General features: G+C 35.3%; 1 protein-coding gene across 1 annotated transcript; it reads right to left on the reverse strand.

Moving 5' to 3' along the window:
• Positions 1–94: 94 nt before the first annotated feature.
• LOC124892906 (receptor-like protein 19) lies at positions 95–986 on the reverse strand. Its single transcript, XM_047404086.1, has 2 exons — positions 147–986; positions 95–100 (listed from the first exon to the last, which is right to left on the reverse strand). The coding sequence occupies exons 1-2, from the start codon at positions 984–986 to the stop codon at positions 95–97; spliced, it is 846 nt and encodes a 281-aa protein (XP_047260042.1).
• Positions 987–15,616: the final 14,630 nt, after the last annotated feature.

A 15,616-nucleotide genomic window follows, 5' to 3' on the forward strand; every position in this document is an offset into this window, starting at 1 on the left:
ATATTGAATATGGAGATTGGGACAGAGCCGGTAATCTGGTTTATCTCCACTCCTAACACCTCCAGTTTAACAAGGTTTCCTATTTCTTTTGGAATTATCCCTGCAATTAACGTTTAATAAAAATAAATTTTGAAGCAATTACATACAATAGTAATAGCATTTATAAGATTAAACATACCAGTGAAATAGTTAGATCCGAGACCCAATCCTTGCAGTTTAGTTAAACTTCCAATTTCACTAAGTATTGGTCCATCAAACTCATTTTCTGATAAACCCAATAGTTGAAGTTGTGAACAATTTGACAAGCTTGTAGGCATATGGCCATGAAACTTGTTTGCAGATAGAAAAAGCCCTTTGAGTATTGGGAGACGATTGCATAAATCATTGGGAAGATCTCCAGATAAGCTATTGCCAGTAAATGCAATGAATTCAATTCGAGAAATATTGAAAATGGAGAATGGTATAGAACCTGTAAGTTGATTATATTCTATGGACAAAAAGTTCATGTTGTGAAGATTTCCGATCCCTTCTGGAATGTTTCCTTGAAGTGAATTAGTAGATATCTGTAAAGTCTCCAACCCTGAGACATTCGAGAGTGACAAAGGAATAGAACCTATGAGCTTGTTACCCTTCAACATTAATTCTCTAAGGTTTATAAGACTTCCAATTACTTTTGGGATTTGGCCCTCTATGGAATTGAAATTAAGATTCAAAGTCTCGAGTGTGGATATATTAAAAAATGAAGAAGGGATGGAACCAGTGAAATTATTATGTCTAATATTAAGAACTTGAAGTCGATGTAAAAACCCAAACCAAGAAGGAATCTCCCCTCTAAAGTTGTTGAAACTTAAATCAAGAAACTTAAGCCGGCGCAAGTGTGCCATTTCTTGTGGCAAATTTCCATGGAAATTATTGCTTCTCAAGTCAAGAGAAACGAGAAATGTGAGGTTTCCAAAATCACGGGGAATCTTTCCCGTTAGAGTCATGTTGGAAAGATTCAGGAATTTCACTCTCTGGTGGAGAGAGCCACAAGTGACTCCAACCCAATGGCAAACGGGCCTAGCGAAAGACCAACTTTCATCCAATAAATGAAAGGGATTTGAAATAATTTGAGATTTCAAAGAAAAGAGAGACAATTGATCAGTGGTAATGTTGGTTTTGGTCATGGCTAAACTAGCCATAACATAGTGAAGGAACAAGAATGTTATTAAGAGAAAAGAGGTGAATGTTTTCTCCATACTTGCATAAATTAGAAGGAATTTGTTGTGGCCAATAACTTGTTATTTTAAGACTTTAAATAGTAACAAAATCTCCATTTTAGGATATTTTTCATTCAAAACTTTGTTAAGGTAAAAAGTAAAAACGTGACCTTTTTTAACTGCATAACATTTTTTGCAAGATTGTTTACAATTTACTTTCTGAAACCTCTATTTGTCACAGAGATGTTTTTGTGAACTTTTATTACTAAAAAGTGGGAAAACTTAATTTGTATTGGCTGTTATCATTTGATTTAAAAATGGATTAAGACATAAATTGTGTTTGAAATTCTAGGTAAGTATCCTCAAACGGTAGTCACTGAGGTCGAAAATTCATTATTCTAGATTGTTGAAGAATTTTTAACGCATATACAGTATGGGCTAAAATTACTTAATCTAACCCCCTGATTTGAATTTTTCATATATGTGGAGCATGGGATGGGTTGAGTTAGGTAATACCAACAAATTTTGCAAAAGTCAATTCTACACATTTTTATTTAAATTCTCCATCATGTCAAGGAAACAATGATTTTCATTATGGTTAGTGGCGGATGCATCACGAAAATATTTAGTTCACTGAATTCAATATTTTTAACTGAGACTATAAATTTATGTCTGACAATTTAATAAAATTGTACCAAGGAGTAAGTATGAACTCATATATATACAAATACAATAGGCTCAAATGCTAAAATATTTATAGATTGAATTTATAAAATTTTAATCTGAAATCTGCTTATGACATTAAATGTAAGGATGACATAAAATTAGTGTTTGACTTGGAAAAAAAATTTAAGTGGCAAAACAAGAAAGAAATATAGTTAGTGCTTGACTTGGAAAGGAGTGGTCCAATAACTTTATAATCAAATCTAAGTGTACAATTTCTTGTAAGTGGATACTAAAAAATGGTTAAATGTTTACCTATTGGTTGCATTTTACAATGTTGCTCCATATTACCGATTAATATCAAGCTAATAAGAAAATTTTAGCACTAATGATTAATAATCGCTCTGTTCCTAAATACTTGTCATCCTTACTAAAAATAGAGTCCACAATACTTGTCATTTTAAATATAAAGATATAATTGGTTGTTTGTTTCAATTTTTACTCTTATTCATGAATATGGAGATATATTCATAAATGATTCACGAAGATTTTATTTTTTAATGTCCATTTAATGTCCCGTTCTCGAGTAAAGAGATGTTTAGTCTACTTTGAGACAACATAAAAGAAAATATGCTCATCTTAGATCATCAGGCTACCCTCAGATTCTTCCCTGTGGATATGAGGTGGACAGAAAAGATAGAGCCCGACTTATTTCTTGTCATTCTAGTCTTAATATATTTTTTATAATTTGTATTTACCCTTTGAAGGTTCTGTAGAATTCTAAATTTGAATTAAATATTATTACTAGTACTTTTTGAGACTGTAATGGCCCTATGTACTAATTTGATTGGAGCCTAAAGGGCATCCCACCTGATTAGTTGTAATAGCTTCATGTCTTCCCAGTATTATGTAAAAATGGACATTTAATACTATAGTTGTAATAACTCCCAACTCTTCTTGCTATTTCATGTTCTGCATTTGCTCTCCTTGCCAGTTCAATTTCCTATAATTAAAGAACAGATGTTGAATTGTTTCATCGTTGTCATTTCATAGAGGACACGTTCGAGAGGTTGTCGTACACCCATTAGCAAAACGATCTCTAGTAGCTAATCTTCCATAGGAAGCCAAACGTAAAATGGATTTCCACTTTGTATCACCTTACTCATGGCACTTTCTGAAACAGTCCATGCATTTTCTGTTAAATCTGTTTGTTGGAGAATGTTTCAGGTTGCTGAAATACCCCAGCATCGCTGCTCTTATACCATGTGAAAATCTACCCTATGCAGCTAAGACTCCATTGATGGAGCTTAGGGTAGAAGGAGGAAAAAGAATAGAGACAGAATCTGTATAACTGCTTGAACAAAACTTACACAAGGTAGTATGTACAGTGTCTTTTATACACTGAGTTTGACGAGAAAATATCTACTAACTCTTCTAGAATCTTCCTTCACAGCTCACTGCTCTAACAGTTCACCACTCTGATCGGCTAACTGATAAGTAGCTAACTAACCGACCTAATAGAGCAGCAACAGTTATAGTAATTAATGAAACAGTAAAAATGTGATCTTCAACAAGTGATTCAAAAAGATTATATTTTTGTTGTCCATATAATGCATGATAAGGATTCTCTTGGTCATGTCGCAAGTACATTTTTCTCTGCGTGTTTCCAAATGTCATAAAAGTGTGACACCGTGTGTAGTTGATTTAAATTAACGGAAGTTTTGGAAAGAAAAGTTTGTTAGTTGCCTTCCTCGATTAAGAAAACACTCGTCTTAAATTTATTTGTTGATCATCAGGCTACCATTGGATTCTTTGCTGTAGATATTAATATAATGGGGTGGAAAGGATAGTGCCTAAGTTATTATAGATGGATATGGATATTCCTTGTCATTCTACTCTTTTATATAGTTCTAATTGACATATAATTTGACTCTCCTATAATGTATTCCTTCCATTTTTCTACTAGGATAGATATTCTACAGCAAGCAGCCTAGCTTAGGTAGTTGGTAGCTCTACATCATGAACTGCATTCGAAAGGGTATCAAATTTCATCTCTATGTATTGTTTTCCTCGTACGTAACCTTTATAAGTTGGCTATCATAGGTAAACAAAGAGGTGGATCATCTGATCTTAAAATAAGTCATTTCGGCTATCCCAATCTATAATATGATCATTTCGTCAGGTATTGAATCATACGATTCTGAGCATCCTACTTTTAACATTCATTCTACTAAACCAAAAGGAGACCTTTACTTGCTAGTTGGAAAAAACCTTGTGTTATTTTTCTTGTCTATTTGCTTTGTGTGTGATTCTGTCACGACCCGAGCCGAGGCCCTGGCCGCAACGGGTATCCCGAACCATGAAGGCCCGAGAGACCCTTTAACATGCAATCATAAGCATAATCCATACATAATTCAGAGAGTGGAAGAAATAAAAATATTTAATGGAGATTCATTATAATCTGAAATGTGTCAAAAAGATATGACAATAGAACACTTCAACTATCGTCTACGAAGTCTCTACTGAATACTAACATTCTAGGCTGGGACAAAACATCCGGCTGGACCATATACTGAAAGACTCAACATATAAATAAATGTCTTCCGAAAGATGGATGGCTTACCAATTCTGTCAAATCCCAATCGTTCTATTGATGTGATGGACCATGGGACTATACTGCACTACCTGAAATATAGGTGGTCAATACACAGAGGTATTGGTACATAGAACAATCTAAAAACAAAATATATTTTCATACAACATAGGTGAGAGCATTTCATAAAAGAATATCTGCATAAAACAATTGAAAATACATGATCATAATTTGATGACCTTCAAAACATCTTCTAGAAATCATGACTCACTCTTTATTTTGCTTCTGAGCTAGATGGTATACCCTAAAAGTCTAGTACCCACGGGCTATATGGTTCCTTCATTAACTCGTTGGCCAAGCCCCCACATCCAAGTTTACCGCAAGGATAGAGGTCCTACACACTAGCCTAGTATACCAGTGCCTTAGGGGCAACTATACATTGGCCACAGCCAATCATGTCTCCCGAATTAGCAAAACTCGATTCCCGACACTGAGCCCTTACATGAAAATGCCTTATTCGGATAGCCATCTAACTTTCTTTAAGCCCATTTTTAGTTCTTTAAAACATGCATCTTTCTCAAGACATGGTTTGATGTTTGAAATGTATGGAAATTGTTCTTCTCTGATTCTATAATGGCATTTGTCTTATTTGGTATCGTCATACCAAAACTCACAAGTCATATAAGTCATATCATATCACATCATAGTCCTTTTCATTCAAAAGCATATAAATGACCACCCAAAAGATTTAAACATCACAAGAGAGTTCTCATTTTAAAAGCACATGAAAAACTTACGTAAACACACTCTCTTTTGAGGACTCAAACATGCGGTGGCCAGTTAAATCATTTAATTCATGCATTTTCTCCATTAGGACACAAGAGCCTTTAGAACAAAAATAGCCTCCTTAAACAACATATGAAATAACAAAGTATAATTTACCAAGAGGCATTCAATACTTGAGAAATACCATCATTCATAAAGAAGCCCCAACATTTAGTTTTACATAAATCTCACGATAAAAAAGGGGTTTAAAATTCATGCTCTCAAACCTAATTCACAATTCATAACATGCAAAGAGTATAAATTTCATTATGTGTAAGGGAATTTCAGAAGTCACATTCATAAATCACTTTCCGAACTCAAATCATGTATGCGCAAGACTTTAAATCAAGTATATGGAAAAACCCCATGATAATTATGTACTTTCATCAAATTGGATTCATGATGCATGCTCTTAAAACAATTTATCAAAACTCATTAGATACATACATGTATAACTTTAAATCTTGTTAAAATCGTAAAACACATGCCCATGAGATTTACTCCCATGTAACTTGAATTGATGAAAATGTAGATGAAGTTTGACCCTTGAGGTTTAATCTCTTCAATCGTAGTTAGTTCCCCCCCCCCCCTCGTTTGCTTGAGGAAGATGAATTAGGGATTTGGTGAGTTTTAATACATGTTTAAGGATATTAATTTCATCTATAAGTGTTTAGGGACGGTTATGGGACGTGAAAGGACCTTATTACCCTTAAAAACACAAAAATAGAGCAATTACGCTGCTTTGCCTTAGCCATGTGGTGCACAGCCCATGGCATAGGACAAGGTGTGCAACCTATGGCATAGGCCTTAAATGGGCGGCACATGCCCTATCGCACAACCTAGATAGTGCCTCATTCAACACTCATAACTTTATACTCCGGCCTCGGATTGATGAACGGTTGGTGTAGTTGGAAATAAGACTTGAAGGTCTTCAATTCGATATATAGTAGGCCACGTGAATCTTTATATTGTAGGAGAAATAGTCGCTGGAAGTTGACCCAAGTAAAATCATCAACTAAAAGTCAATCAATAGGAAAATTCTTAACTTAACTTTTGAGCTAGGATATTCTTATGGTGCATATTCATCTCAGAGGATGTTCCTACACTAAGAAAATATTAATCACTCTTATTTTTGACTAGAAACCATTGGATTTGGGTCTATATACATTAGAAAGATGGTTTAACTTTAGTCCAGAAGTACGGGGTGTTACATTATCTCCACCTTGGGATCATTCATCTCCGAATGTTGTGTAGGAACTTGGTGAAGCTCTAAAAGTATGGAATAAAGAAAGTAACCTTGCATTGAACATTTTTCTCAACCAAATATGCAAAGGAATCAAATGATCTTCATGATAACCCCTTGGAAAAAGTGTAAGCACGAAGCGTGAGATAATAAGAATCGACATAGAGATAACTTTGTACATGATTTCTAGGGATCATAATAATCACAACATAATGCATGAGCTTATTGGGTGATAATAGGACTGATTTTTATAGGTACTGATCATGAAATAAGGTTTCACAGAAGATAGGGATAGAATCTTTCTCCATCGTACAATTTAATATGAATAGACCTTACTCTTAGAGGAACTACTCAACTATGACCCAAATAATAAATAAATAACATACTTCATTTTTTCCAACTTACAATTCTCCCATAACACACCTAACTAAAAGAGTTTGAGTCCTGTCATATAATACTTCTATGTTGAAGCCTAACTCGGAGAAAAGAGGTGCTAGCTTAAGCTATGGGACTCTGTACTCTACACCATATTAAGAAAATTACTTCACCTTATCACTACCATCAACCACACTCAAGTTTTAAATAAAGGAGTACCAACCACAAAACACATTGGTTTGTGTATTCACCAATCACAACATTCAAGCCTATCATTACTAAACCCACTTCATGGATGTCCCCGCCAAGACCCGCAATTTCAATCACTCTCATAAATATTTTTGCCACATATCTTCTTCCTAACTATTTCACACAATGAAAGTTCATCTCCTTCTTCCCCCCTTCACCTATAACCTAAGCGTGAGAACCACATCAAAATTTTCACATTCAAGAACATCCACTCCCCTACCTAAGACATTACTATGCTTCCACAACCACCATCATAACACCATATGGATGGTCATTGAGGGACCCGAGCATAAGCATCATAAATGGGAGTAACACTATTTGATTATAAAATATACTTATTTCACTACTCAAGGTAGGAGATGAGGTGTCATATGTGATGAAATAGGAATGAAGTACTTCATAAATTAGACGTCTAGTCATAAATAGAAAGTCATTTGCGTATAAACATAGTACAACATGAGTTCATAGGACTAAGATTATGGTGAGAAACATGAGCGCATATATCATGATTTATTTAACACAAGGCCGAAATTCAAGAAATCAATGATTGAGACAAGGATTTATACTTAAAGCTATTGCTTCTCATTTTCAGAGCTGACATAGTCATGAGTTTACATAAACTTTATCACTTTGGGATAAACCCGACATAAAATAAATCGGTAACATGTAGAAAGAATAGTTCCTTAGAACTAATCATGATATGAGACATGGATCTCTGGGTCATAAGCCTCACAACAGAGAGCTTGAATACCTGAAAGACTTGATTTACTGAGACATCATTGCTTCTAGTCGGAGGTCGGAACATGGACATAAGTTGCATAGAGAGTGTGAATAATAGACATAGGCATGACTTGAATACATAATACATTAGCAAAATGACCTTTTAAATTGAAGTGAGAGAAGCTTGCTAGAGTAGGAATAGATTTACCATGACTCTTCCCTAAAATTTGCTAACATGAGAAAATTTGAGAACTACCTTAACTCATCGTCTCCCCTTCAGATCAAATTAACAATCCTAGACTGGAGGACATATTTTCTCATTAAATCTTCAAGCTCAACACTCGACACAATGGGGTATCACTATACACATAATTGCTAAACTACCTTAATAAACTATACTTTAAAGGCATTGCTTTCCAGGAACACTACTCTTAACATTTGATAGCCTCTCTAACCATTACCCTACAACTCACCATATCATGAACATACACGTCCTCACTCCTTATCATATTCAAAAATACACTCTCCACACCTTATAATTCTAACATTAGTCCTCTAATCACATAACTTAGGGTCAACTTTGAACATGTATAACTTTTGATATATATGAAATTTTTCAGCTCAAATCCCACCAAATTGTAGATAATTTAGTCAGCTTTCCAACGATACCAATTTTGACTTAATCCTATACTCGAGTAAAAAGGTATGACCTTTTTTGTGAGAGGTGGTATGTGGATGCGATAGCAACGTGACTCTTTTCTCTCCCTAACACGACATCTGACGCAACCTAAAGTTGTTTCACATGCTGTTTCAATTCCTTAAGGGTCTAGGGGCACTTTGGTCATAGTCCCTCACCCAAAATCCATCCATAACACAAATTTCAGACCCAAGGAGCATTAGTTGCCTCTTTATTCAATTTTCTATAAAAGAAAAATCCTAGCCACCTTCAAGAAACAAGATTCAACTCTTCTTTTCCAAAATAAGAATTCAAGTCATTTAACTTCAAGATTTTAAAGAGGAGAGTCAAGATTAGCTTTCAAATCTTCAAACTAATTAATATAAGGTATGTGGGGTTTTCCTACACTACATGGACATAATGAAATCATTTTGATAAGGTTTTGAATTTTAAAAAATAATATATTTATGAAGGGTTTTGAATTGCATTAAGAAGTAGACATTGTGAACATTTTGGTCTGGAGGCCTTCCCCTATTTAATTGAATTTTTACTCGTGTTTCATTGAGAGAATGAATAACATATTTCCCTCTCTCATTGGGTTATTTTTTGATTTACAAGTTATGGGTTACTCAGTTGCATGTCTTAAAGCATGAACCAAGGTTTTTACTATCATTTATGAACTTTATGTTGGTTGTGAATTGAAGAGAGGGATAATTCTTATTTACAAATGTTAAAGATAATTATTGAAAGATTTGCATGGTTTGCTACAAGGTAATTAACCACCACATGTTTGTGAATTGAAAGAGAGAATCTTTGCATGAGTTTTTCATGAATTTGATGTACAAATTTTCTTGTACTGTTTGAATGATTTGGTGTTCAAAATATTATATTTTGAATGAAAGTATTATATCAATATACTTTATGTCTTAGATATATAACTTTCAAGTCTTGGTATGAAGATACCAAAATAGAAAAATGCCATGACAGACTCGGAAAAGAACACAATGCAAAATTTCCTTCTGATTTTCAGATTTTGAAGTTTGAAATGATGCATGTTTAGAAAAGTTTAGAAATGGTCTTAAAGAGATTTAGATGGTTACTCAAAGAAAGTACGAGTTTAAAAATTCAATGCTAGAAATTGTGATTTGCCGACACGGGGTAATGGTACCATGCTGTGTGGTCTTGTGTACCTTGATTTTTGTCGTCCCAATTTGGGACTATGGTTAGGAGCCATGCTTTGTGGTCTTTTTAACTACCATGACATGTTGATTTTATTGGGGATCATGGCAACGTGCTTTGTGGTCTTGCATGTTTCCCCATATTGATACTCCAATCCTTACGACAATCTTGGATTGGAGAAGTCAAGGGTGAATTCCATATTGCTCGTGGAATTACAGATTTGTAGGGTATACCATCTATCTAAGAAAGAACATAAAGAGAGGTTCATGATTTCAATGAAATGTTTCAAAATCTTTAAAGTATGTCCATGTATTTTTCCTATATGGTATGTAAACTATTTTATGAATTGCTCTCACTTATGTTGTATAAAAGTACCTTATTTTGGATTGATCTGCGTATCAGTACATCTGTATTGAGCATCTATATTTTAGGTTCTAAGGTCCAGTCTAGCTGATAATGGGTCCCAGGACATCACACGGTGCTTAAGGCTACAAGTAGCCCCAAGCTAACCATTTTAGCCTGCTACTACATCTAGCACTCATTTTAGGATAATTAATTCAAGCCACAACACTATATCATATCAATTCTGGGATAATCAACTGAATGTCAAATATTGAAAACAGTCTGAAATATATTATCCACTAATCAGACAAAGCCTTTACTATTCAAAAACTAAGAGCCATTAGGACATATCCCCTAACTGACTCGAACTGAAATCAATAGGACCAGCTGCTAATAATAATAAAAAGATAGAAATAGGTCCTCAAACCATGAGGACTCACTACTGTGAAAATGTAGATAAAGGTACTCGGAGATCACTGTCACTTCTGGGACTGAGCACCTGAACCTACATTAAGAAACAATGTGGAACATAGACATATATGTGGATCAGTGAGTTGAGGATTTACTAAGTATATAGGGGTGTATGCAATAATTAAAAACAGTATTAGAAATATTTATAGAAATCATGCATGCTGACATGAATGACTCACATAACTTGAATAACTCTGAAACATACATCTCATAAATCATGGGTAGTGAAACATGTAATACAAATCTCGTGAGACATTATACTAAATTATAAAATGTGCATTCTTCTCTTATTCTCAAAACATGTAAGCTAAAATAATATTTAAACAATACCTTCAAAACATAAGTCTTTATCTTGATGATAATAGGACTTTGGGCGTTTCTTCTAACCAATATAAACTATGTGAGCCACATGGAGTCCAACGTCTTACCCACGTTGGGGGAGCTGTTCTACCCTTACCATCTGAATAGAACCTTAATCATAACATTAGCGATCACTATTTCGGCCTCAGGCCCACATATCTATATCCTACATGGCACGTAGTTCTGGGGTATGAGACCTCAGAATCATACCCAAATCGGTGCTAAATACAACTCCCATACTTAGGCTAAAATTTTTTAGGAAATCCACCTTAAAATAACTCAAGGGTCTATAATGAAGACCAATATCAAGCTTTTCTTTGCTTTAAATCATCAATAATGAATAGTGTAGATTTCTATCTTAGCTTGTTTTAAAAGACCAACTTTCTTTATGAAAATATGGAAATAGCTGATCATGGGATACTTAAATCATGATCATTCTTGAAATATCAAGACTAACTCTTAGGGCTTTGATCCCATGCTTCAAATTTATATCAAACACCATAAAGTTCACGCTTTATAACACAATTTCTCATAACTCAACTTAAAATATGGAAAATATATTCATGCGCATAAATACTCGACAGTAGACATGTAACTCAATATCCAATTATCTTAAAATCTCAAAATCGTGCAATTAACGACATGGGTATAAACCCTAACTCAAATTTCATGTAAATCATAGCAAAATATAAAAAATTTATTACTTAAAGTAATTTTTTGGATGGAAGAACGAAAGGATTGTTCTTGTTGAAACCCCACATATCTTAGATTCTGACTTGTAGATGAAGAAGCTTGCTTAAGACTCTCTTTTCTTGCATTGAGTGAGGGTTCTTGTAGCCTTTATCTAGGGAACCTCAAATCACAATTCAATTTGTGAAAGCTACGGTGGATTATTCAGATTTTTCGAAGAGGTTTTGGGTACTTAGGGTTTTTGTTGAGAGAAAACTTGATATAAACTTCATAGAATGGTTGTAAATGACTTTAATTTGGTGTTTGTACGGTTTAAGAGGCTTGGAAAAAGTCCAAAGTGCCCTTTTTAACTTCTGTATGAAGCTGGAAAAATTGAACTGGAAAACCTGATTTTATGTTCCACCGCGACGCGCCACTATCACAGTGGCTCATAGGAATTTGACAAATGGTATTCTGGGGTCACCACGATACGGTGCTATCGTGGAGTTCCACTGGAAATTGACAATTGTCAAATAGACCCTCTCTGCGATGTGCCAAGCACAGAAATGACGTTGTTTTACGACTAGGACTTAAAGTAGCCATAACTTCTTGCCCAGGTATTGGATTTGGGCAAATCTTATATCGCCGAAAATCTTATCAAATTTCCCATGTGATAAAAAGTTGAAATTAGGGAAATTCTATATGGTTAAAATGATACTCACTTGGGAATTCACTCCTTAACCTTCTCAAGGAGAAATTAAGCTTAGGAAAAATTTGGGGTATTACAATATCTTCCCCTTGGGTACATTTGTCCGCGAATGTCGCTAGTTAAGCTAAGAGTATAGAGGAAACTGAGTATGTAAAGCTGGAAGAACTTGCTAAATTGACTCTATCTCTTTCTAAACTCTTGAATACTTTAGAGAATGCATAACTTAATAAGGATAGATGCATAGATGAAACTTTGATTAGAAAAGGGATGAAATAAATAATAAAAAAAAATAATAATACCTTCGGCTTGATCTGAAATCACGGAGAAGAGGTGCGGGTACTTGGCTCATATATCTGCCTCAGCTTCCTAAGTAGCGCCCTCAACTGAATGGTTCTGCCATAAGACTTTGACGAAGGGAACCTCCTTTTCCCTCAGTCTACAGATCTGGTAATATAGAATCTCAATGGGAATCTCATCAAATGAAAGACCATTCTGAATATTAGCGCTCTTTGAAGGAACTACTACCACGGAATCACCAATGTGCTTCTTAAGCATGGAGAAATGAAAGACAGGATGCACAAGTAACAACTCTGCGGGAAACATAAGATCATAGGCTACTCTCCCCACATGCCTTAGGATTCTATAGGGGCTTACATACTGAGAACTAAGCTTCCCCTTCTCGCCAAATCTTTAAACCCCTTTCATGGGCAAAATTTTCAGGTACACCAAACCATTTACTTCAAACTCAAGGTCTTTTCTTCTCACATTTGCATATGACTTTTGATGACTCTGAGCTATCCTCAATCTTTCTCTAACCAACTTCACTTTCTCCATAGCCTCAAACACTGCATCAGGCCCAACCAAAGATGTTTCACCCACTTCAAACCAACCTATGGGTGATCTATATCTTCTATCATAAAAAGCCTTAAACGGTGCCATCTTGATACTAACATGGTAACTATTGTTATAAGCAAACTCAAGCAATGGTAGGTGCTCATCCCAACTACTTTTGAAGTTAAGACCACATTCTCTCAACATATCCTCTAACATTTGGATGGTCCTCTCAGCCTGACTATCTGTCTGCGGATGAAAAGTGGAACTTAAATGAATTTGGGTACCAATACCCTTCTGAAACTCCCTCCAAAATTGAGAAGTAAACTGAGTGCCCCTATCTGAGATGATAGAAAAGGGAACTCCATGCAACCTGACTAACTCCCGAATATACAATCTAGCATAATCCCCAGTTGTATAAGATGAATGCATAGGTAGAAAATGCAATGACTTAGTCAATCTATCTATAACAACCCAAATAGAATCATGATGATGTTACGACAGAGGTAAACTAGTCACAAAATCCATATTCACCTCTTCTCACTTCCAAGTGGGAATACCAAAATCTAGCATCACACCACCAGGTCTTTGGTGCTCTACCTTAACCTTTAGGCATGTAGCACACTTTGCTACAAACCCAGCTATATCCTTATTCATATCCCTCCACCAATAGATTTCCCGCAAGTTGTGGTATATCTTGGTAGCACTAGGGTGAATACAATATCGCGCACCATGCACTTTAGCCATAATTCTCCACCTTAGATCATCAGCACAAGGAACACATAATCTACCTTACAATCTCAACACATCATCTCCCTTTTGGGAGAAAATCTCTACCTTTTAGTCCTTAACTGACCTCTTTAGTCTGACCAAACTATCATCTTAGTCTTGCTTCTCCTTCACTTTCGAAACTAAAGAGCATTCAGAACTACTTTGCACCAAAGTACTTCACTCAGTGGAGTCAAGCAACCTAACAACCAATCTATCCAAACAATGCACATCACGAGCTAACTCTTTTCTGTCTTCCTTTACATGAGTGACACTACCCATTGACAATATGATAAGGGCATTTGCCACTGCATTGGCCTTTCCTAGGTGATATAACACACTCATATCATAGTATTTAGCAACTCTAACCATCTTCTCTATCTAAGATTCAACTCTCTCTGAGTAAACACATACTGCAGGCTTTTGTGATCAGTAAACACATCAATATGAACAACATAAAGATAGTGTCTCCATATTTTCAAAGCAAAGACCACAACAGCTAATTCAAGATCATCAGTTGGGTAGTTATTTTCATGTGACTTCAATTGTCTAAAGGCGTAGGCTATAACTTACCTTTCTGTATCAACACACAACCCAAACCTACTCTACAGGAATCACAATACACCACAAAAAAATTTATACCATCAGGCAAAGTCCACACTTGGGCTAAAGTAAGTCGAGTCTTCAACTCCTGAAAACTCTTTTCACAGGAGTCCGACCAAAGGAACATAACTTTATTTTGGGTCAACCAGGTCATGGGAGTTGCAATAGAAGAGAAACCTTCAACAAAAAGGCAGTAATAGCCAGCTAGACCTACGAAACTTCTAATGTAAGATGGAGATCTAAGTCAAGCCAATTTTTTACAACTTTTGTCTTTTGGGGATCGACTCTAATGCCTTCGGCTGAAATGATATAACCCAAAAAATATAGAATTTTTCAAATAACTGATGACCTTTAAGAGTTTACAAAATAATTCTAAGATGACCCTCATGGTCATTTTCAGTATGTGAGTAAACAAGGATATCATATATGAACACTATGACAAACATATTAAGATACTGCTTGAACACTCGATTCATGAGGTCCATGAAAGCCACTGGAGCACTGGTTAGCCCAAAAGACATGACTAGAAACTCAAAGTGACCATAACGGGTTTGGAAGGCTGTCTTCGAGATATCAAACTCCCTTACTTTAAGTTAATGATAGCCAGATCTAAGGTTTATCTTGGAGAAATAGCTTGCACCTCGTAACTGATATAACGGGTCATCAATTCTAGAAAGAGGGTACTTATTCTTGATTTTGACCTTATTAAGCTGACGGTAGTCAATGCATATATGCAAAGAACCATCTTTATTTCGCACGAATAAAATAGGTGCGCCCTAAGAAGAGACACTGGGCCTTATAAAACCTTTATCTAAAAGTTCTTTGAGTTGTTCTTTCAACTCTTTAAGTTCTATAGGTGCCATATGATATGGAGGAATAGAATAGGCTGTGTATCGGGAATAAGGCCAATCCCAAAATCTATCTTGCTATCGGGAGGTACCCCTGGGAGATCTTCTAGAAAAAACATTTGGAAACTTATTAACTATACTGACTAACTGAATAGTTGGAGCCTTGGACTTAGTGTCTTTAACTTGAACTAGATAATAAATAAAACGTTTGGATGTTAGCTTTCTGTCTTTGAGATAGGATATAAAATAACTCTTGGGAGATACTGAAATCTCGGGCCATTTAAAGACTGGCT

Source organism: Capsicum annuum, unplaced genomic scaffold, assembly GCF_002878395.1.
Source record: "Capsicum annuum cultivar UCD-10X-F1 unplaced genomic scaffold, UCD10Xv1.1 ctg5185, whole genome shotgun sequence".
NCBI lineage: Eukaryota > Viridiplantae > Streptophyta > Magnoliopsida > Solanales > Solanaceae > Capsicum > Capsicum annuum.

Excerpts from the sequence above, each read along its gene's own strand:
- LOC124892906 (XM_047404086.1), bottom strand. The coding sequence starts at position 986 with ATGACTCTAACGGGAAAGATTCCCCGTGATTTTGGAAACCTCACATTT.